At 55.8% G+C, this 19556-nt stretch overlaps 9 protein-coding genes across 9 annotated transcripts; 4 read left to right on the top strand and 5 right to left on the bottom strand.

The window, feature by feature from the left end:
* Positions 1-182: 182 nt before the first annotated feature.
* EI97DRAFT_469214 (histone-fold-containing protein) lies at positions 183-898 on the bottom strand (the record flags this gene model as incomplete). The annotated part of the gene is made up of 3 exons (XM_033801703.1): positions 599-898; positions 264-539; positions 183-208 (listed from the first exon to the last, which is right to left on the bottom strand). The coding sequence occupies exons 1-3, from the start codon at positions 606-608 to the stop codon at positions 183-185; spliced, it is 312 nt and encodes a 103-aa protein (XP_033651518.1). The 5' UTR covers positions 609-898.
* Positions 899-1177: 279 nt separating this feature from the next.
* Positions 1178-2010, top strand: EI97DRAFT_423387 (histone-fold-containing protein). Its single transcript, XM_033797111.1, has 3 exons — positions 1178-1299; positions 1494-1829; positions 1886-2010. Exons 1-3 carry the CDS (start codon positions 1275-1277, stop codon positions 1933-1935), a joined length of 411 nt encoding a protein of 136 aa, XP_033651517.1. The 5' UTR covers positions 1178-1274; the 3' UTR covers positions 1936-2010.
* A 514-nt stretch (positions 2011-2524) lies between these two features.
* EI97DRAFT_140557 (uncharacterized protein) lies at positions 2525-4106 on the top strand. Its single transcript, XM_033793199.1, has 2 exons — positions 2525-2804; positions 2867-4106. Exons 1-2 carry the CDS (start codon positions 2643-2645, stop codon positions 4052-4054), a joined length of 1350 nt encoding a protein of 449 aa, XP_033651516.1. The 5' UTR covers positions 2525-2642; the 3' UTR covers positions 4055-4106.
* Positions 4107-4157: 51 nt separating this feature from the next.
* EI97DRAFT_460651 (alpha-N-arab-like proteininofuranosidase) lies at positions 4158-5428 on the bottom strand (the record flags this gene model as incomplete). The annotated part of the gene is made up of 3 exons (XM_033801129.1): positions 4158-5070; positions 5166-5249; positions 5310-5428. 3 exons carry the CDS (start codon positions 5426-5428, stop codon positions 4158-4160), a joined length of 1116 nt encoding a protein of 371 aa, XP_033651515.1.
* A 216-nt stretch (positions 5429-5644) lies between these two features.
* EI97DRAFT_435621 (uncharacterized protein) lies at positions 5645-7714 on the top strand. Its single transcript, XM_033798905.1, has one exon. It carries the CDS (start codon positions 5757-5759, stop codon positions 7611-7613), a length of 1857 nt encoding a protein of 618 aa, XP_033651514.1. The 5' UTR covers positions 5645-5756; the 3' UTR covers positions 7614-7714.
* EI97DRAFT_140485 (proteasome-domain-containing protein) lies at positions 7687-8921 on the bottom strand. The gene is made up of 4 exons (XM_033793198.1): positions 8659-8921; positions 8359-8580; positions 8166-8306; positions 7687-8116 (listed from the first exon to the last, which is right to left on the bottom strand). Exons 1-4 carry the CDS (start codon positions 8788-8790, stop codon positions 7760-7762), a joined length of 852 nt encoding a protein of 283 aa, XP_033651513.1. The 5' UTR covers positions 8791-8921; the 3' UTR covers positions 7687-7759.
* A 1561-nt stretch (positions 8922-10482) lies between these two features.
* EI97DRAFT_444528 (uncharacterized protein) lies at positions 10483-14999 on the bottom strand (the record flags this gene model as incomplete). The annotated part of the gene is made up of 3 exons (XM_033799907.1): positions 10483-11247; positions 11293-13340; positions 13388-14999. 3 exons carry the CDS (start codon positions 14997-14999, stop codon positions 10483-10485), a joined length of 4425 nt encoding a protein of 1474 aa, XP_033651512.1.
* Positions 15000-15895: 896 nt separating this feature from the next.
* EI97DRAFT_460647 (uncharacterized protein) lies at positions 15896-16492 on the top strand (the record flags this gene model as incomplete). The annotated part of the gene is made up of 4 exons (XM_033801128.1): positions 15896-15933; positions 15998-16132; positions 16207-16334; positions 16392-16492. 4 exons carry the CDS (start codon positions 15896-15898, stop codon positions 16490-16492), a joined length of 402 nt encoding a protein of 133 aa, XP_033651511.1.
* Positions 16493-17268: 776 nt separating this feature from the next.
* Positions 17269-17559, bottom strand: EI97DRAFT_435618 (uncharacterized protein; the record flags this gene model as incomplete). The annotated part of the gene is made up of 1 exon (XM_033798904.1): positions 17269-17559. A coding segment is annotated over one exon (291 nt), but the record flags the coding sequence as incomplete, so codon positions are not given.
* Positions 17560-19556: the final 1997 nt, after the last annotated feature.

The raw sequence follows: 19556 nt of genomic DNA, 5'->3' as shown, positions 1-19556 counted from the left end.
AGGCAATGGCAAGAGGAACAAAAGTGAACAATTATGCAGGTATCATTCCATGTTTGAACCATAACCGTAAACTCCGTAAAGCCTATGATACAGGCAGACCCAATCCCACCCAGCACCAGACGCGACCAGTAGTATGGTGTCGGTCAAAAAGTCGGAACACGAAAGGGAAAACAGAAAGCAATCTAACCACCGAAACCGTAGAGGGTGCCTGTGACTCATGTCAGACGCGTGCTTGGAGGGAATCGTGCGGCGAGGCGACTTACGTCCTTGTCGCTTGAGGGCATAGACGACGTCGAGCGAGGTGACGGTCTTGCGCTTGGCGTGCTCAGTGTATGTGACGGCGTCGCGGATGACGCTCTCAAGGAAGGTCTTGAGGACACCGCGGGTCTCCTCGTAGATCATGGCCGAGATACGCTTGACACCACCACGGCGGGCGAGACGGCGGATAGCGGGCTTGGTGATGCCCTGGATGTTGTCGCGAAGAATCTTTCGGTGACGCTTGGCTCCACCCTTGCCGAGGCCCTTGCCACCTTTGCCGCCTGTTGCAGAGGGCGTCAGTGATTGTTCGGGACAGTGAAGGCAACTGGGGAAGACTCACGTCCAGTCATGTTGATAGAAGAAGTTGTTGTTGTTGTTGAAGTGAGAGGAAGTGAAGAGGGTTGGTTTGCGCGGGGGTGCAAGGCACGGTAGTGAGGCAGTTGTTGTTGGTGCGAGTGGAGTGGGATGGGGGATGGAGAGAAAGGCGTCTGGTGGAGGGCGGGCGCGCAGTGCTTATAATGGGCGAGGGTCGCGCGTCGGATCACACACACCAGACCCCTCGGTACGGCGCGGGGGCCCGTGCGCCGTCTGTTGTGGGCAGGATCAATTGGGGGGATCAATGATCAATGGATCAATCGCGCGTCTCAGATGGGAAGGAACAAAAACGCACGGGCCCACCAAAGGGCTCTGATTTTGATTTTCAAAGCGCTGCAAACCAGGCGCCTTCCCGCCCACGCGCCTCCCAAACCTGCCGCGCCCAGCAAAAATCCGCGCTAAAAGCTCACAATCATTATTATTCTGTGTGATCTCGCAGGCAGCCGCCCCCGCCGCGCCGCGTACAAAAGGCCCTGCCCGCCCGCCCCTCTGCCTCCTTCTTTCTCTCTCTCCCCATCCACCATCCACCATCCACCAATCCACCCACAACCCGCGCCTCAACAACCGCTTTTGCCACTTGCGCATCCAAATCCCCATCAACAACAACCGACTTTTTTTTATCATCAACAAACTCATCAGCCATGGCCCGTACCAAGCAGACAGCTCGTAAGTTCTCCCGCACTGCTCCTGTGCTTTGGGTGCATCGCTGCATCGTCGCTTTGGTATTGGTGCGTCGCTGGTGTCGCGCCACCTTCACCTCAGTAGACATCGCGATGCCTTGGCACTGCCACGACACCACCACCCAACAACAACAACAATAAACATCTTCATGAAGCATCGTCGCTAACAGTCTGCTGCAGGCAAGTCCACTGGTGGCAAGGCCCCTCGTAAGCAGCTCGCCTCCAAGGCTGCCCGCAAGTCCGCCCCCTCCACCGGCGGTGTCAAGAAGCCCCACCGCTACAAGCCTGGTACCGTCGCTCTCCGTGAGATCCGTCGCTACCAGAAGTCGACCGAGCTCCTCATCCGCAAGCTGCCCTTCCAGCGCCTTGTTCGTGAGATCGCCCAGGACTTCAAGTCGGACCTCCGCTTCCAGTCTTCCGCCATCGGTGCTCTCCAGGAGTCCGTCGAGGCCTACCTCGTCTCTCTCTTCGAGGATACCAACCTCTGCGCCATCCACGCCAAGCGTGTCACCATCCGTGAGTTGCCCGCCGTGCTTCATCATCTCCCATGACATCGCTAACATGGCCTGCAGAGTCCAAGGATATCCAGCTCGCTCGTCGCCTCCGTGGTGAGCGTGGTTAGACGTCTTTCCTTCTCGCACCAACATGATCACCACCGACGAGCATTGCCTCGTGCGGTCATGGCACCATGATTGGGTTGGCACTTTCTGTCTCTGGCGTTTAGGGTCTCATCACGGGTCACGGTTTTCTCTGGGTTTCGGGTGCACTGGTGCAGATAGCAGTGCTGACATGTATATCCCCATAATCAGTGATGCGTCACTGCAATGGATTGACGACTAGTCATTTCGACTACTTTCAATGACTTCTTTGCTTTCTGTGATGAATAGTTGCAGTAATCCTGTGATTCCAAAGCTGTTGCATGTTGGACACGCGTTTTGGAAATTCGCCGTGTTGATTTGCTTTAGCGCGTCGCATCTCTACGCTCTCCGTCGTGACATCACGGGTGCGCGCATCGACCCCAGCCGCCACACCTAGGCACCCACCAGACCCAAGCCGCCCACGTTCACCGAAGGCTTCCAAGGTTCCTCATTGAATTTGCACTCCAGTACACTTCGACAGACGCGTTCCATAATGGCAAGTCCGCGCTGGCATTACTCTCGATGACCTCGCTGGACGCTAGTAGCGACTATGGCTCCGACATTGATGTTGTGACCAGCGAGTATGGGTCCGACTTCGACGCTGAGGAAGACGTTCTAATTGGCAACTTGCTCAACGATATAGCGGCTACAGCTCCCACAGAAAGAAGTTTGGTTTATACGAGCCCCGAGGATGGCCCTGAAGCAGGGCCGGCAGTACTTATACATCGTTCGCCACCCTCTGCCCTGGTGTGGCTCAAGAAGGGTGCAGTGGTTGAGCTTCAGTGTGCCCAGGTCGAGTGCACCGCTTCAGCTGAGAAACAAGGTCACATCGCGTTGGACAGCACGGCGAGGGGTAAGTGCCCTTCAGAGTGCAATACCACGGCCCTTGCTCTGAATGGACTGACTCACTGACAGCACCCGGCAGCCCATGACCGCTCTGTCGCCGAACAAGCAGGCCAACCTGAGCCGCCTGACGGCTCGCGCGTGCCTTCAGACGGCAGCTCGACCGACGATACGCGCTCCCCACTTGAACGATTCCGCACGAAACCACAAAAGCCACTTTCTGTGACCGACCTGGTCTCCCCTGCCTGGTGCGAGCTGCAATACTGGTTTGTGCTGACCAAATATGGCCGGAAGCCTCGAACCACGGCTATGAAGCAAGGCTCCAAGGTCCACAGGGAGTTGGAAGAGCAGGTGCATGTGTTCGTACCGGTGGAGACCCGAAGCAACGAGGACCGGTTTGCTCTGAGACTCTGGAATACCATATCAGGCTTGCGCACGCTACGGGAGACGGGTTTGACACGTGAGCTGGAGATATGGGGAGTCATTGAAGGGCAAGTGGTCAATGGAGTCATCGACGAGCTTTCCTATACAAGCCCTGATCCGGCATTTGAAGATGCGCTCGCGAAGCCGGGGAAGGTTGATGCTCATGGCCAGACAACCATAGAGTTCGCTTTTGCCAATGCTGAGGGCAACGGGAAAGGGCCCACCGGCGATCAAACACCAAAGCATACCGTGTATATCGCAGATGTCAAGACGAGGGGCGTGAAAACGGTACCGGCGGGGCCCAGCTTGAGGCCGACCTGGATGCAGCTGATGCTTTATCGGAAACTGCTGGGATCACTCGCTTCCAATGGCGTGGACGCTGATACAGTATTTGGGCGCTATGATCTGCAACCTCTCAGTCACTTCACGGATACATTCCTAGCCGAATTCACTGGTTCCTCTGGGGAACTATCCGAGCTCCATTCTTACAACAACCTATCTTCACTATGGTCTCTCATGGTCACCGAGTTCAGCGAGACGGTAGGCGCCGTTAGCGACATCTTACGGGCTGAATTCCGCTACTCGAGGTCTGGGGAGGTCATTGGAAGCGAGCTCTTCGTCTACGACGCAGTCGCCATTGACGAGTACACCTCCAAGGAGATGAGCTGGTGGAAGGGCAAACGTGAGGCCGTCGGCGTCGAAGTGGAAGAGGCTTTCAAATGTAGAGTGTGCGACTTCGCCGAAGAATGCACCTGGAGGAAGAACAAGATCGAGGAAGCTACAGAGAAGCACAGGCAGAGGATTGCCGCCAGGACACATGCTGCCCTCAAGGGATGACAATTCCCCGCATTACTTCATACCGGTTCGCTTCATCACTCCAAGCAAGGACCGTCAACCTTTTGAATCGATATTCCCGATTAGTCGGGCTATAGAAGCTCCTCTAGCATGACTTGTCTCCCACCTGACCACTCGGAACGTGATACGGCCCGTACCCTGGGCGCGGGAAGTTAGGCGTTCCATCCTCATTCCAGCTGAACCTCTGTGCTCGAATGGTACGGGCCGCCCAACCGTTCGCTGGATCCTGCATCCCGTGGTACACAATCCAGTCTTCTGTGCCGTCCGGACTTTGCACGAAGCTCGCATGACCGACCCCGTAAACCCCCTCCTCGGCATTCTGGTAGAATACGCAGCCGTCATTGTGCTTCTTCCAACTGTGTGGATCCATCGGGTCATCACCAACAAGGGACAGCTGGCCGAGGCAATAGTTACGATTATCCGAGCGGCCAGCACTGAAGATGAGGAAAATCTGGCCAGTCTCTGGATTCGTGAGTTGCTGGGGACCCTCGTTTGTTGAGAGGCGATGGTTGACCCGCCTACCGTAGGGAGTCTTTTCCCATGGATTCGTGGGCACCGAGATGATCTGCCGTTCCGACAAGGGTGAAGATACCGTCCAGGGATTCGACATCTTGGTGATGCAGAGGTTGGCTGGCCAGGCGTCGTAGGCTTCGGACCAACAACTGTATGTATGGTACAGGTTGCCGTCATGCTGGAAGTACGTCCCATCGATGGCGAACTGGTCGTACGTGTCGAGTTGGGCCTTGTACTCGTACTCGGCTGCCCAAGGATCTGTGCCCGTCCCTTCTAACACAAACATGCGATGATGCACGGCGGGGCAGTTGAAGACACATAGCATGTCGACTTCTGGTGGGGGATTGTCGTAACGAGGGTCGGCAGTGAAGATGACATACCAGTTACCGGACAGGTGGTGAAGCTCGGGAGCCCAGATGTCGGTCGAGTAATTCAGCCCGGGTGGAGGCTTGAAGATGACTCTTCTCTCGGCGTCATTCCAGTTTCTAGAGTTAGGTTAGGCGGTCGAAACATGACACACGATGGAAGGATTCATTCAAAGGATACAAGGGAGCTCGGACGATTCAGGGTGCGCACGTACGTTAGGAGCCGACTTCGAAGCAGTGTTATGTCGTCGTTGGTGGTGTACGTCATGTAATAATACCCATCATGGCGTATGACCCAGCTGGCAGATGTTAGCAACTCATTCACTGTAAAGGAGTACCCGCACCGCCAGCTCACGTACGGGTCAGCACCTACTGCATCCAAGATGGGATTGGTGAAGGTGGTGGTGACCGAGTTGTTTTGGCAGAAAGTCGAGGCGATGCATGATGCGGATGCAAGAAGGAAAGGGAGGATCCCCATGGTGCTCGCAGATGAGAAGAGCGAAGGAAGAAGGGTTGGGCTGTCCTGCACTATTAGTATGCCTCTGCAGAGCATCGTCATCGTCATCTTGCAGAGGAAGAAATCAAGGAGCCGTCGGGAGTATGCACACGATCGACAGCATCGGTGGATCGCTATTCCAGTAATATAAAACCATACCACAGCAGTAGCACTATAGTATGTAGTCTAAATCTAGTCCATTAATCCTGGCGGATCAGGACCTTGTTGTGAGCGCTCCACTGATCTCCACGGCTGCAGAGCAAGGCTACCAGAGTGCGGTTAGAGCGGGATGCTAGCGTCCACCGGCGCCATGGATCCCCAGGCCTTGGCACAAATGGCTTGGGCCGAACCTATGTACTGTGTAAACCAAAGCTTCAATGCCATCTTCAAACACGACTTGCTCCTCCTAAGATTGGAGCCCACCATGAACAATCAACAATTCCGCAGCTTGCTCCTCAGCAACTCACAAAAGAAAGATGGCGCCGCAGCCGCCGCAGTCTCCACTGCAGCCAGCCCGCCGACCACCCGTCCGTCCGCGACGCCCGCCCTGGGCGCCCGCAAGCGCTCCGCCGCCTTCTTCCCCATGACGCCGCGCCAGGTGGGCCGTCGTCACTCCGGATCCGCCGAATTCGCGCGCCAGCTCGCCGAACGCAACAACAATGGCAAGCAGCCGGGTTCGGGCACCCAGCAGAAGAAGTTCAAGTCCTCGTTGCCCAAGGGCGTCAAGCTCGCTGCCGGATACCGCGATCGGACCAAGGACCGCGAGGGAGGAAGAGAAGGGGAAGGGGAAGGGGAAGAGGATGATGAGGGGGGAAAGCAGAACGAGGTGGCGCAGCGGGTGAAAGCGTTGGAGGAGGCGATGAAGGAGGGCCAGATCAATCGGGAGACGTTTGATCATCTCGTTCAGGAGATTGCCGGTGGAGACCTCTCGGCGACACACCTGGTCAAGGGGTTGGATAGGAAGCTGCTGGAGAAGGTTAGGAAAGGGGAGGTCAGTTTGGCGGAGCGTGCTACTAAAGGCGGACGGACGGGGACACCGGGTTCTGAGGCCGAAGATGAGCTCGATGAGTTAGTCCAGCAAGATATTGCGCCGGTCGTGAGGGAAAAGGTGGAGAAGAAAGGGGAGAGGGCACCCCCGCCCCCGGTCGCCGGCGTCAAGAGGAGCAGAGACGCCATCTTGGCCGAATTGAAAGCACAGAGAAAAGCCGCAGCTGAGGCGGCGGCTGCAGAGCACGCAAAAAAGTACCCCAGTCTGGGACCGGGTTTTCGCAAAGTTGGCCCAGGCGGAGAGACGACGAGAATCGAGATCGACGCTAGTGGGAGAGAAGTTCTTATCATCACAGATGCAAACGGCAAGGAGAAAAGGAAGGTGAGGAAGCAGCAGGTTCAGCAGCCCGAGGTGGAGCGCGGGCACGACGTCGAGGAGGAGCCTTTGCACCTCAAGCAAGACACTCCGCCCCCTCCGCAGAAACATGATTCGGAAGACGACGACGATGATATCTTCGCCGGGGTGGGCTCCAACTACAATCCACTTGCGGCCATCCAGGGTGATGGCGAAGACGATGCCTCGTCAGACGACGAGGAGGAGGACGATCAGGCGGTGGCGATCGCGGACAAGGGTCCCAATGCAGAAGAAGCTGGTAAAGAGGAAGAAGGAGAAGCGGCACCTCCAGAGGAGTCCAGTGTGGAATCCAAGGTTTCCACCGAGCCAGCTGTATCCCGCCCCCGCCGAAATTACTTCAACGACACGCCGGCTGCCGGCAAGGAAAGGGAGAAGGACGCCGCCGATGCAACCGTACTTGCGGCCCTCAAGAAGGTCCGGACGCTCGACGTGAGCTCCTCACTCCTTCAGGACTCCGAGGAAGCTCGGCTCGCCAAGCGCGCTGCTGAGCTCGCCGCTCGTGATCGAGACATGGACGATTTGGATCTGGGCTTTGGCGCAAGTAGATTCGAAGACGCCGAAGAAATGGAGATGGAGGGCGAGAAGGTCAAGTTCTCAGAGTGGAAGGGTCTGGGTGCTGACGATGACGAGGATGACGGGAGCCACAGAGGCGGGCCGTCGAAGAAAAGAAAGCGCGGAGGCAAGAAGAAGAAAGGGGGCAAGAACAGCGTGGCAGATGTACTGAAAGTCATGGAGAGGCAAAAGAGCGCAAAGACGCTGGGTTGATGGTTGTAGGCAGGCAGTGGTTTTTATCGTAAACCTATTCATTACACAGGCAGCCACTACTTTGTAGTTTGGCTGCCAAAATGCACAAGTAACTCCTCAACCCCATGCGCTACCAGGTATTCCCTCGACCCGCTCCGGTGGTCACCTTACTCCAGATCCGCAGTGACGTTCGAGAACTCACCCTTCTCCAACTTAGTCTTCCAGAAGATTGGGTTGGTATCGTTGAAGCCATGCTTGACCCAGCCATCTTCCTTGACATGGTATAGGTTGATGAAGCCACCGGAGTAGGCGTCACGGTGGGTCGCGGCGAGGATGCTCCGGCGACCCAGCTCGAGCGCATCCTCGTCCGAGAGATCGTAGCTGTACTCGGCATCAAGCACACCGTACGCAAATGTTTGACCCGAACCAACGCAGAACAGATTCCCCGCAAGACGTGTTCCATCACTGTCGATGTAGTAGAGGGCTGGCCCTTCCTGTGGCGTTACCCCAGCGCACATGGTCCCCTGCCATGATTAGCTTTGAACGGACCCCAAGCAGGTGAAATCAACGTACCATGCTCAACCCCATTCCCTTGTATGAGTAGACGAGATTGGCGAGGATCTTTGACGCCGCGGCAACCGAAATGCGGCGCTTGTGTCGCAGTTCGTGGAGGCGGCACTGCATGCCCAAATACGCCAGCCAGTATTGGCAATCCTGGATCAATCAGCCTCGTTCGGATGTGTTAATGATAACCATTTCTGCTTACAGCGGCGCCGCCAGCCATAGTACCGAGCAGGCAGTTGTTGATCTCAATCACCTTCTTCACCGTCTGACTGGCGATCCAGTTTCCTGCCGTCGCCCTCGAGTCCGTCGCCACGATGATGCCGCCCTTGAACCTGAAAGCCAGCGTCGTTGTGCCGTGCGCTATCTTGATTGGGCAGTTCGGGTTGGAGTAGTCGTCCGTCATTGCACGGAGCCATGATGAAGACTGGAGCTGCGGTCAGCTATCCCATACGGTGTGGTAGAGTGGCATGGACCCCGAGTTCGACTAGCTGAGAGGGCTTACCTGGGCTACTGGCGGTAGTGCAAACTTGAGGGACAGTTCTGGGGTGGTTCGCGCAAGCTCCTGCTGCTCTTCGTAGGACTGGCCTTCGTCGGCGTGGGCAGGTCGCGTATACTGGGCGACTAATGAATCCATGGCGGGGAGATAGCGACGAGAGACGGTAGAGCGCAATTAGAAAGAAGAAGTGGCCAAAGCTGGATCCGCAGTAGAATAGGGTTGAGGAGTGGGTGAATGTTGTGTCTGTAATGGTGGTGGTGACCGGTAGAGGTGTTGGTTGCGGAGCTCCAAATGTTAGGCTTGGCAGAACAGCACGGGCTCGTTCGTCAAGCTGTCGCAAGCATCATTGCAGCCTTCAGCTCCGCGGATCACTCCTACTGCTCCCTCTACTCCCACGAAGCCTAGGAAGTGCTCCTGCTCACACAATCCCAGTTCCATGGCACCTGTCTGCTCAGTACCTCGTACCCGGCCACCCTGCGGAGCCGTGTCCGCCGCTCCGGCTTCACCTCTCGAAGTGCGAACCTCGTCGTCTCGCGGATCTCTTGCACTCGGGAGTCTGGCTGCTCGGAGATGGGTTGTATACGATAGATGGGCTCGGGAACAGGGCTGGGTTTTGGGACCGGCTGTATACGGTATATGGGGTCTGGGATGGGGCTAGGCTTGGGGATGGGCTGTATGCGATATATGGGTTCTGGCGCCGAGCTGGCACCTGGACAGTTACTGGGAGGCGACCGCCTTGGAGGCACCGGTGCTCGTCTTCTCCCGGGTCCGTGGAGTTTCACTGGAATGGGGTGCATCCGTAGAGGGTGTACATCATGGTAATGATGATGTCCGTGGTGGTGATGAGGATGACCAGCGTCCAACGTTATGACACGGATTCTTTCCCGACGACTCCTCTCATGCTGACTTGTGGGAATTGGGTTCTCCAGGGACGGATGGCTTTGGTCTCGCCGGATGAGGTGCTCAATAGAAGTGCTGCGACTGGAGTGTTCATGGTGATGGCGGTGGAAATGGTGGCCGTGGTGGTATCCACCGTTCTCCGGTCCTTTAGGGCTGAGCGTGATCCAACACATCCTGACCTGTCGTATAGCGCACTCGTACTCCAGCGTTGCTATGGTATCGTACGTTTTGGATGCGTTCATGCCATCCTTCAACAACGAGGAGGTTCATCTTATAGGGAAATGTCTGCTCTACACTTGATCACTTTGACGTCTAAGACAAAGAACGTCAGCGGTTTACTAGAGCGAAATGTCAGATATGCCGCCTCTGTTCCGGAGGAGCACGCGCTCTTCACATCAGCAGCACCACGGGACATTTTGGTGGTTGTAACATGTTCCCATATCAAAGCCGTCGTTGGGTGCGGGTGACCAAGCAGCGCGGGGGCCATGCACCACCTGCTCCTTGACTTGTCTTGAAGATGACCATCAGCAAACCCGTGGGATCCCACCATGGGAGCTTCGGAACGACAACGACACAGGGAGATATGCCACTGATCAAAGCCACTTTGATTTAATATTATGATGCGAATGGCGCCGCAAGCTCATATACAAATGATGACAAAGGACATCCCGGAATCCTGTTGACTGTAACCGATACATGAGGTACACCCATCCTTTCCCGAAGACGCCGCATCCGAGCGGATGAAAGATAGCAAAAGCTTATCCCAACCCTGTGAGGGATGTCTGTTGGGTATATGTGTCACCTTTTAACGCCTACCGTGGATAAAGAAAACAGAATGGTGAAGCGGACGCCAGGAAATGCAATCGGGAAGGAGAAAAGAGAACGTAAAGGGTGAGGAGTTTCGGAAAACCGCCTGATTGCGGGAGTTGGTTACTTGCTTCGCCTACGAAGGCCATGCTCCTCCATCTGCAATTTCAAGGCTAAGGCAATGCTGGCCATGTCTTCGCTTGACCCCGTCTTGGGGGGACTGGCACGCGCCTTCGGATCGGATTTTGGTTCACCTCTCGGAGAGTCCTTGCTGTCTCGACGGTTTCTTCCGCGCGGAGTAATCTTCGGTGTCGTGGTCCTCCCATTCCATGAATGTAGGCCGCGAGCGCGACCACCATTCTGGATAGGAGAGCTTTCAGGTGCAGCGTGGATGCCATTGGCCGCGTTGTTTGTTGCCCGTGGGGTTCTTGGTTCTGGGTTAAGCAAAAGAGGGTCCACCGGGCCCGAAGTGACAACCTCCTCTTGGACGTTCTCAATGGAACAGTAGACCGGCTCTTTAGAAACGGATTTTGAAGCGGACATTGGACGCACGACTTGCGTAACGACACCACCTGTCTGCTCTTCAGCCAAAGGCGGTCCTAGAAGAGAACGAGGATCCCTAGTGCTCCGCGCCGAGTCCATCGTCATCTCGTCCTGCGAATCCGAGGCGCTTGTAAGACGAGGCTTCTGTAGGGGGTAGCGATTCCAATGTGATACTTCGCCATTCACAAGACCGGCAAATGACTCCATCTTCATTTTCTTTGTAAGGGCCTCACCATCCTCATGCTCGCTGACGCGGCGTTTCTTAGTAGCGGAGCCCCGAGGGATAGGTGCCTCAGCAGCCTTGACAGGGTCAACATTTCCGTACTCGTCATGGATGCAACGACGCTGGATCAAGTTAGCTCCGTTATCAGAGGACAATTGGCGACATACCTTGCTCTTGCGACAGTCCGCACAGGCTTTTACGCGACCGGACTTGCTGGCGAGCGAATCGACCGTCAAATCTGTTGAGAGGGGTCCACCATTCGTGCTGCCTTGTACATCGTAGAGAGAAGAGTATGTTAGGGAAGCGGACGGAATATCGGCATCGCTGTACCGTCGCATAGCCAGGTTCCCAATGGAGGTGCTAGGGGGTGAGCTGGATGCCGTTGCATTCGGAGGAACGGTTCCCGACGCACTGGATTGAGGCGATTCTACCAACTCATCCTTGTGCTTGCAGCGTATCCGTCGTTTGCGACAAGCGTCGCAAGCTATGCGTTTCGGGCCGAGTTGCGAGGTCTTCGGGGTAGTAACGTGTTCTTTGTGTGGGCGCAGGAAGCCCGTCACAGGTGGCCCTCCCTGACCGCGGACGTCACCATTGAGCGTAGGCTCCGACGCTCTTGCTCGCAAAGATGAATGCCTCTCGCCACCCCTGACGAGCTTGAGCGTCTCATTCCAAGACTCCCGCTCCACTTTTCTGCTCTGAGCGCTGCTCAGCTTCTTATCTCCTCGCGAGTCTGCGGCATCCGATAGGGTGGCATCGGGTAGAGCCCATTGAGGAAGCTTTTCATTTCCCCTTTTCCAAGCAACCCACATGGCGAAACGACGAGCCAGATCTGAGGGCTCGCCATGACCTTTAGGAATCGACCTTGTTACCGCGTTACGAGTCTGCTGTGAGATGCCTTCCACCTTGCCAAGGGATATCAATACAGTCCTCCAGATATAATTGAGCAGGTCCGGGAGGCCTTCGAGTTCAGCTTTGGGATAGTATCGGATGTTGTAGTTCTCCGGACCCGGGTCGGAGTTGTGGCCAAACTTGTCCGGTTGGCAAAATATTGGTACTGTCCGCTTGAATTCCTCTCCTCGCAAAAGCAGCTCTTCAACCTCAGCAGGAAGAGGATCCTCGAGAAGATATTTGATGACTGCAAGCCACATAATCTTCTGGAAAAACGGGTAACGAAATCTCGCGGCTACCTTTGTGTTCTTCTCGATCTCAACCACTTTGATTTGCATGGCATAATGTATGCGAGTGAGATAATTTCCGCCAATGACTAGGCTGTCCTCGGGGGTCCATACAGCATGGATCCAACCGGAAGGAATCAGCATTGTGTCTCCCGGATACAAGTCGACCCGGTAGCATTCTTTCACCTGCTGCCCTAGGAACTCGTGGCTTTGCCTAGGGGAGAGGCACCAATCCTCGTATTTCTTGAGGTTTTGCTTGGTTGGTGGTATGAAAAAGAACGTCTTCCTTCCCTTGATAATATGGTAGTACACAGACGAGCCGCCGAAGTCGATATGGAAATCCGTGTAGCAATCTGCAACTGACATGAGACAGTAGAATTGTACTGGGGGCGCATGCATCTTGTCGTCTTCTGGCCAGACCGAATCTTGAAGGTCCATATCGCGTACGACTTTGGGTCGACGGATCAATCTGCCCAACCTGCTTCGAGATACTTCAAGACTTATTACGTTGCGGACTGGTTTTTCTCCCTGCTGCTCATAATAGTCCGCCCACTTGGCCATGGTCCAACGCTTATCTTCGCCTTCTTGTGCCTTCACATCGATGACGGGGACAGTCTCCATCGGTCCGTAGAGCTCAGACACGCGACGCACAGTCAGCCCGTCTGGTATGACCATGTCAATCTTGTCTTGACCATCGTCTGGCACCAGTTCGAAGCCATACGTCTCTTCATCGGCATCATGCATCTGTGAAAATTTCTCCGCCACGGACGTGGAGGAGTTAGAAGGTGGATACGTCGGCCGGGGGTTCAAAGTCGCCGGAATAACCACGGGATCCGTGAAGCCGTTCATTTTCTCGATGAAGTCTGCTGTAACGAACTCAGGAGGCAGGCGTGCGAATGTCTCAGGGGTGAACTTGAAGTCTCCATTTTTGAAAGCTTGTATGTAGTGATGCTCCGGATTGTCGTCGGACGTTTTCAATATACCTTCATTTAAGCCGGCGTAATCAACAGCAGTATGGGCGCGCGAAGACTTTCGCAGTCCTGAAACGATATTAGAATGTTGGTTCCAAGGTGCGAATATGACTTACTGGTCGTATTGCCATATTTCGGTTTACAGCCCTCACAATAGAACTTGTCAATGACGCGGACTTCTCGTTCGCTCTTGAAACCAGCACATACGTAGTGAAACCAGCCTTTGCACCCATCACAGCTGATCCACTGTTCGCCATCGCCAATCGATGTGAGAGAGTCAGATGAGTGGCAACCAGCACAAATGGTGGTTTGCGAAGCATCACCCGGCTTGTCGATGTCCATGACTGTGCCTTCCGTCCAAGCGGGACCCATGAGTGCGGCGGCATGCGGAGGAACACTCTGGGCACGTGAAGATGTGGTCGACGGTAGGGGACTCTGCGCTGCGGGGAGAGTATCGGAGCAAGAAAGGCGGCGAGAAGATAACGCCTTGGTGCTGGGAATTTGTTCTGGTACCGCGATCTGGCTAGGAATACCTTGTTGGGAGACGGCGTCGACATGCAGCGGAAGACTTAGAGGGGAATAGAGCTGATCCAGCCCAGAACTTCCAGGGGCGGGACCTGTGCCGTGAATTTGGGCATTCGCAACGGGCCTCTTCTTCTTCTCCACGGTAGACACATTTCGGGGACCTCGGGGTTTTCCCTTGGGCCAGCCTTGATGCTTCTTTGGTCTTTTGTCGTCCCCGTTGGTGACCCACTCTACACTCTGATGGAGCCTTGCACTCGTGGTGTCCTCTGGAGGCGTATGGTTCTGTACAGTGAACGTAGCTGACTCTTGCGCGGAAGCAGCAAGAGCGTTTGCTTCGCAACGGTGTCGTTCTAGCTGCGAGGTCCTCGGAGACAGGTGCTCGTTGGTCTGGGCTTCATGATACAGAACCGGGAGATAGCCATCGCTCGGAGGTGGCATTCCATGTATGATACGCTGCCCAGACGTCTCTGAATATGGAATGCTCCACCTTTTTGGCAACGGGACATGCGGCTTGACCGCATATGGCGCATTGGCTGCAAAGTCAAGCAGGAGCTGGGCTTCCGACAACCTCTTAGCTTGGATGTCTTCGGCAAGGACGCCATTATCCGTCGTTCGCAGCGCGTTGTCCGACCATCCTGGGCTGTGACTGGTCGCAGGCCTCGGACGTTGTTGATCATGAGAGAAGACGTTGGAACGAGCACGCTTTGGCGTCCGGTCGCCATACGCGGTCCCCGGTTCCGCGTGGCCATGCTTGCGTGCGCGTTCATCATATGCTGGAGCGGGTTCGGTCGGAAGAGAGATGCGGTCTCGCGGGGGATGACTCGAATGGGAAATAGGGCTGGCATCAGCGGAAGGGGGGGCGGCGTTTTGGAGAGCAGATATGGGTGATGCAAGCGCGGATGAGAGCCGCGGTTTCGACGGCGGTAGTGGTGCAGAGTGGAGTGGCTCACGGGGAGCAGCTGGCGGCGACTGCAGATGAGGGGGAGAAGGTATGCTTCTATCGTTACGCAAGGAGAGCTTCTCGGCGGTTTTCACCTCTTTGGCGCTGGGTGGTGGGAGGTGTTCATTGCCGCTGGCGGGGTGTGCCGCTGGCGCGTTGCTGGGAGCGAGGATGGGCGAAATGGGCTCGTAACCAGGTCGCTGAGGAGCATTGGCGGGCAGCGGGGAGTTCGGAGATTGCACCTTGAACCCAGACACGTTCATTGCGATAGTTGCTGGCGCGCAACGTAGGCGGGGGCGGTATGCGGAGTATCGGAGGATGTGGTCTGCAGAAGTAGGTCTCAACCGCTCTATGGGGCGGCGGCGCGTCGGGAGCAGACAATGCAGCAGCGGGCGAGAGACAGCATAGCCTGCGACGTCGAGAAGCCGGGAGGCGGCCGGACGAGCGAGCGTGGGCGCGACGGTGGGAGGATGGATGGAGGGTGTGGTCTTCGGAGGTGCAGCGGGGCGCGTGCGGAGAGAAAGTCAAGAGCGCGCAGACGGGAGAGAGCAAGCGGAGCGGCGCGCCAGACGCCGAGCGCTTCCCGCTGGGCCAGCACAAGTCGCCGACGAAGTGGAAGGGCGTGGAAGGGCGTCTCGGACTAAGGAAGAGGGGAGAGAGCAGCGCGGACGGGGACAGCGAAGGGGAATGGATGTCGAGGGAGCAGAGCACGGGTGCGGATGCGGATGGAGGTGGGTGGTTTGTTAAAGGCGCACGGCCGATCTGTGACTTGGGTAACGGTCTCTCGCAGTTTCGAGCACGCTGTGTGCTTGGGCTCCAGCGGCGCAATTGTCCTCGCCGTCTGTTTCTGTTCTGCACGACTATATGGTGAGAGCTGCCACAGCTCCGTCCACCTGTAGAAGCTCCCCGGCGCTCGTTGTCCAGCTCCGCAGCAGCCCTTCTGCCAGCATAGATCATGATTCCCGCAGAAGCCGCTTACTCATCCACATCATCCCACGTGACTAGCTGCTTAGTCAGGGACCTTGCCCATGCCCTCTCCGCCTCCGCGACACCTCCTCCGCCAGTTCACCACTACACTCCCCACCCCCACCCACCACACGTGGATCCTCGCTCTGCAGCAACACCTCCGTTCCTCCCGTTTCGCATCAGTCGCCAAAGTATGAGTCGCGGCGGAAAGCTTGCCCCAGAAGTAAATCGGTAAGGCTTGGTGCACGCGAGCATCCACCATGGCTCAACATGTTCGCTAACCGGCTTCCTGCAGAGCTCTATTCGTCAAGAACTTGAGGCAAGTTCTTCGCTGCTTCCACACCCTGCATTTCGATTCTAACATCAAAGATAGCTTCAACGTCTCCGCCGAGGAGCTCTTCGACCTATTCGGCAAGTTCGGTCCTGTGCGGTACGTCTGCGCCTCGCCTCGTCTTCAGACATGGAAATCCCCATATGCATGTTCATGCAACTGATGCTTCATAGCCAAATTCGCCAGGGTATTGCCAGTAACACAAAAGGCACCGCGTTCGTCGTCTATGAGGACGTAATGGACGCCAAACAGGCCTGCGACAAGCTCAACGGCTTCAACTTTCAGAACCGCTACCTAGTCGGTACGGATCACACCATCCCCGCTGCCGCGTTTAGGTTCAGAGACTGACGTACTTCAGTATTATACCACCAGCCCGACAAGATGATCAAGGCGCAAACAGACTTGGCCGAACGCCAGGCCAATCTAGAAAACCTCAAGCGCCAACACGGTATCGATTAGCATGAGGCGAGGCCCACGGAGCAGGACAAATTGCGAAACAGGAGCAGCTGTAAGACTCTTGTGGGCCTCCAACCGGAACGACAGCCAAGCGCTTCGAGCGCGAAGACGCGTGCTTCGACAAGCTCGCTTGTTCTGGAAAAGCGTCCCGCCGCACCCTCGCGTCGAGGATGCCGCCATTGCGGCTGTAGCGGCCTGAAGCTTGCAACGAGACAGTTTTGGAATCGGCTGAATGGGTTGGCGTTGAAGGGATCATGACTTCACGAGATGGCGGGTGGATAGCCTTGTGCATTGCGGTTTACTTTGGCCCTATGACTGCCTGGGATGCGTTTCGGGACCTGGGCTTGGTGGTTTGTTGCTCAAATTGTTCTCGGTCTGGCGTTTTCTCTTCCCGGCTCTGATATTCGACGCCCGAAGCTGGCGACAAATGATCAATATCATGATCTTCCCCCCCCCCCCCTTCCTTCAAAGAGATTCTTACGCCGACGATGTGCATACAATTAGTATGGAGAGATCTAGTGAATAATATGTGAAGCTTGAATTCTATACTTCCTGGCTCTCCAGGAATACCGGCATACACTGCAAGGCGCCTTTGAGGATATGATGACCCTACTAAGCTGTAACCGCCTCAACCTCCGTTCCAAAAGTAGGAAACCCTCGTTGACAAGCCACCAGCGTATGACGTACGTCTACCTGACCCGGAGTAACTAACTGTACCCGAGTCCAAGAAAAGAAACCCCCAAAAAGAACAGAGTTGGATCGCCTTCCAGATGGCATCTTCAGTGCTGAACGCCCTCCGCCCACATGCCGCCATTTCCCTGCGTCACCCTCTGCTTCCACGGCCCGTCGCTCGTCTTTGTTGGTCCCTGGCGCTGGCGGACGGAAGTCGTGGTTATCACCGGAGAGGCGTAAAACGGCATGCCATCGTCCATGAACCCGCCTTGCACCGCTGCATGGTCCGCATGGCCCGCATGGTCCTCCTCTTGCCCCCATTCCTCCGGCTGTCTTTTTTGCGTGTGCGTCTGCATGGCGGCTCGGGTCGCCGGACGCGGGGACGGGTATGAGAATCCTGTGAGCATGGTTAGGATGCCATGGCCCCTGGCAGAAGCAGCAACTGTACCCATTGGGGTAGCGAACGGAGAGGATGACTGGGCGGAAGCGAAAGATGCGGTGGGCAGTGCCCAAGAAGCAGTGACAGTGCTCCGTGTTTCCGTTTCCGCCATCAGCGGCGTAGAAGGCGGCACCGTCCTACATTCGATCCGCGTAGTATTCCTCGGTGGGACGAGCGTTGGGAACCTCGTGTGGTATCTTGCTCTTGTTCCTGTTCTTGTTCTCGTCCTTGTCCTTGTCCTTGTCCTTGTTCTCGTCGGAAACCTCGAACGGTACCTTGTCCTGGGCACGTAGACGGTGGTGTAGTCCGTCACAGTGACCCACACCGTACTGGGTTCTGGAAATGGCGCTGTGGTGATGGAGGATGCGGTAGCAATGGTGGTCGCATGGGCTTGGGATAGAGTGGCGACCAAGAGTATGGTTAGCGAAAGTCGCGCTGCTAGGGACAAATACATGGTGTTGAATTGTATGGTAGGACTCCAGAAACCCTCGTTGTTGAACCGTGAATTAATACACGCAGCCAAAAGGGATCAATCCGTGGAGAGAAGAGGATATATATATGTGTTATGCGAGAGCTCATGTGTGTCCATTTTGCATTCACGTCAGTCGGGCCAAACTGTGTGACAGAAATGGCCGTCCCTGCCATGCAACTCTCAAGGCAAACACCCAACACGCTCTCCTGTTTTCCATAGCGACGGTGACCTTAGCACATGGCAGGGGAGCTGAGAGTGGATATTCGGGCGTTCGGTGACAATTTGGCGAAGCGGTGAACTCTCAGCAGTCCCCGGCCTAGTCTTCACCAAACGGCACCTTCCCTACTAGATAGACTACTAATTCGAAGCGCGCAATGGGTCGTGGTCGCGAGGGAGCTACCAGGTCGAGGGTCACAGCTAGCGTCAAGAGTTCCAAACGAGTAGAGAATACGTATTCGTCAGCCTGGAAGGCCAGTTGCATTAACAATTCCACTATAAACCCACGCCGGGCACGTGAGTTGCCCCCTTCCGACTCAATCTCCCGCTACAACTCTGCAACAAAAGGGTATCGAAGTCGGCCAATATATGCCCAAAAAGTGGAGAAAGGACCAACAGAGAAAATTAAAGAAATAGTAATGCTGTTCGCGCTCGGGCGCTAGGAGATTCTAGACAAAGGTCCACGGCCAAGATGTACAAAGATCATCATGTACACTTTCACACCACTCATTCAAACAGTGGCACGTAGTAAATCGAATGAGATGACGCGTTTTGGAAGGCGCTTTCCAGTTCATCGACGGAGAGAACCGATCAGGGGTGACAGAGGGTTCAAGATCAAAACCCACGGAACGGATCCATACGTTCGTGGGGAAAATCCTCGTAAAGGCCAGCATGTTGCTGGGTGTCGTTCGTGGTCCGGCTCCACTGACTATTCCCTCGACGGCGCCCCACGTGAGACCTAGACGCCGTGCCATATCGGTCGTTCAAGGAGTTGTCGATGAAAGCTTCCATCCGAACAGTCCCCATAGAGTCAAAGAAGTGTTGTCGCGTCGAGGTACTCGCCTCGGAAGTTCTGGTGCTGGCCATGACGCTTTGTGGATTATACACAGATGAAGGAACAGAAGGCGGCATCATATTATACAGATCCGAAGAGCCGGACGAATATATGGAGGGCACCTCTTGATGAGAAAAGCTGCGGAAGGGAACGCTAGGTGGGGGCGCACCCGGACCAGTTGAACTTCGTTTTCGACCGTGATAAGGACCACGGGGAATACTAGGAGGATCTGCCGAGTCCGGAACAACTCGATCTTGTCGAGCCCTGGGATAAAGGTCTGGCATGGCTTCCAGTCTCTCCCGATGCGCGACGGGATTCGCCTTGTTCTTTGCGAGCCGAACAGAGTCACGCACATGAGAGCGGCGCAACGTAGCTCCCAGAGGTCTGTGGGAGGGTTCTTCCATTTGAGGGGGCACAGGGAGTACCGGACCCA

Source organism: Westerdykella ornata, assembly GCF_010094085.1.
Source record: "Westerdykella ornata strain CBS 379.55 unplaced genomic scaffold EI97scaffold_23, whole genome shotgun sequence".
NCBI lineage: Eukaryota > Fungi > Ascomycota > Dothideomycetes > Pleosporales > Sporormiaceae > Westerdykella > Westerdykella ornata.
This window is presented reverse-complemented; position numbering and strand designations above follow the sequence as displayed.

Bases quoted from the DNA above. Each gene is read 5' to 3' on its own strand.
- EI97DRAFT_140557 (XM_033793199.1), top strand. From the start codon at position 2,643: ATGGCCCTGAAGCAGGGCCGGCAGTACTTATACATCGTTCGCCACCCT. The intron at 2,805-2,866 runs GTAAGTGCCCTT...ACTCACTGACAG, and splicing joins GTTGGACAGCACGGCGAGGG to CACCCGGCAGCCCATGACCG.
- EI97DRAFT_423387 (XM_033797111.1), top strand. From the start codon at position 1,275: ATGGCCCGTACCAAGCAGACAGCTC. The intron at 1,300-1,493 runs GTAAGTTCTCCC...AGTCTGCTGCAG, and splicing joins CCGTACCAAGCAGACAGCTC to GCAAGTCCACTGGTGGCAAG. The intron at 1,830-1,885 runs GTGAGTTGCCCG...CATGGCCTGCAG, and splicing joins CGCCAAGCGTGTCACCATCC to AGTCCAAGGATATCCAGCTC.
- EI97DRAFT_140485 (XM_033793198.1), bottom strand. From the start codon at position 8,790: ATGGATTCATTAGTCGCCCAGTATACGCGACCTGCCCACGCCGACGAA. The intron at 8,581-8,658 runs GTAAGCCCTCTC...CCGCAGCTCCAG, and splicing joins CACTACCGCCAGTAGCCCAG to TCTTCATCATGGCTCCGTGC. The intron at 8,117-8,165 runs GTACGTTGATTT...TAATCATGGCAG, and splicing joins AGGGAATGGGGTTGAGCATG to GGGACCATGTGCGCTGGGGT.
- EI97DRAFT_435621 (XM_033798905.1), top strand. From the start codon at position 5,757: ATGGATCCCCAGGCCTTGGCACAAATGGCTTGGGCCGAACCTATGTAC.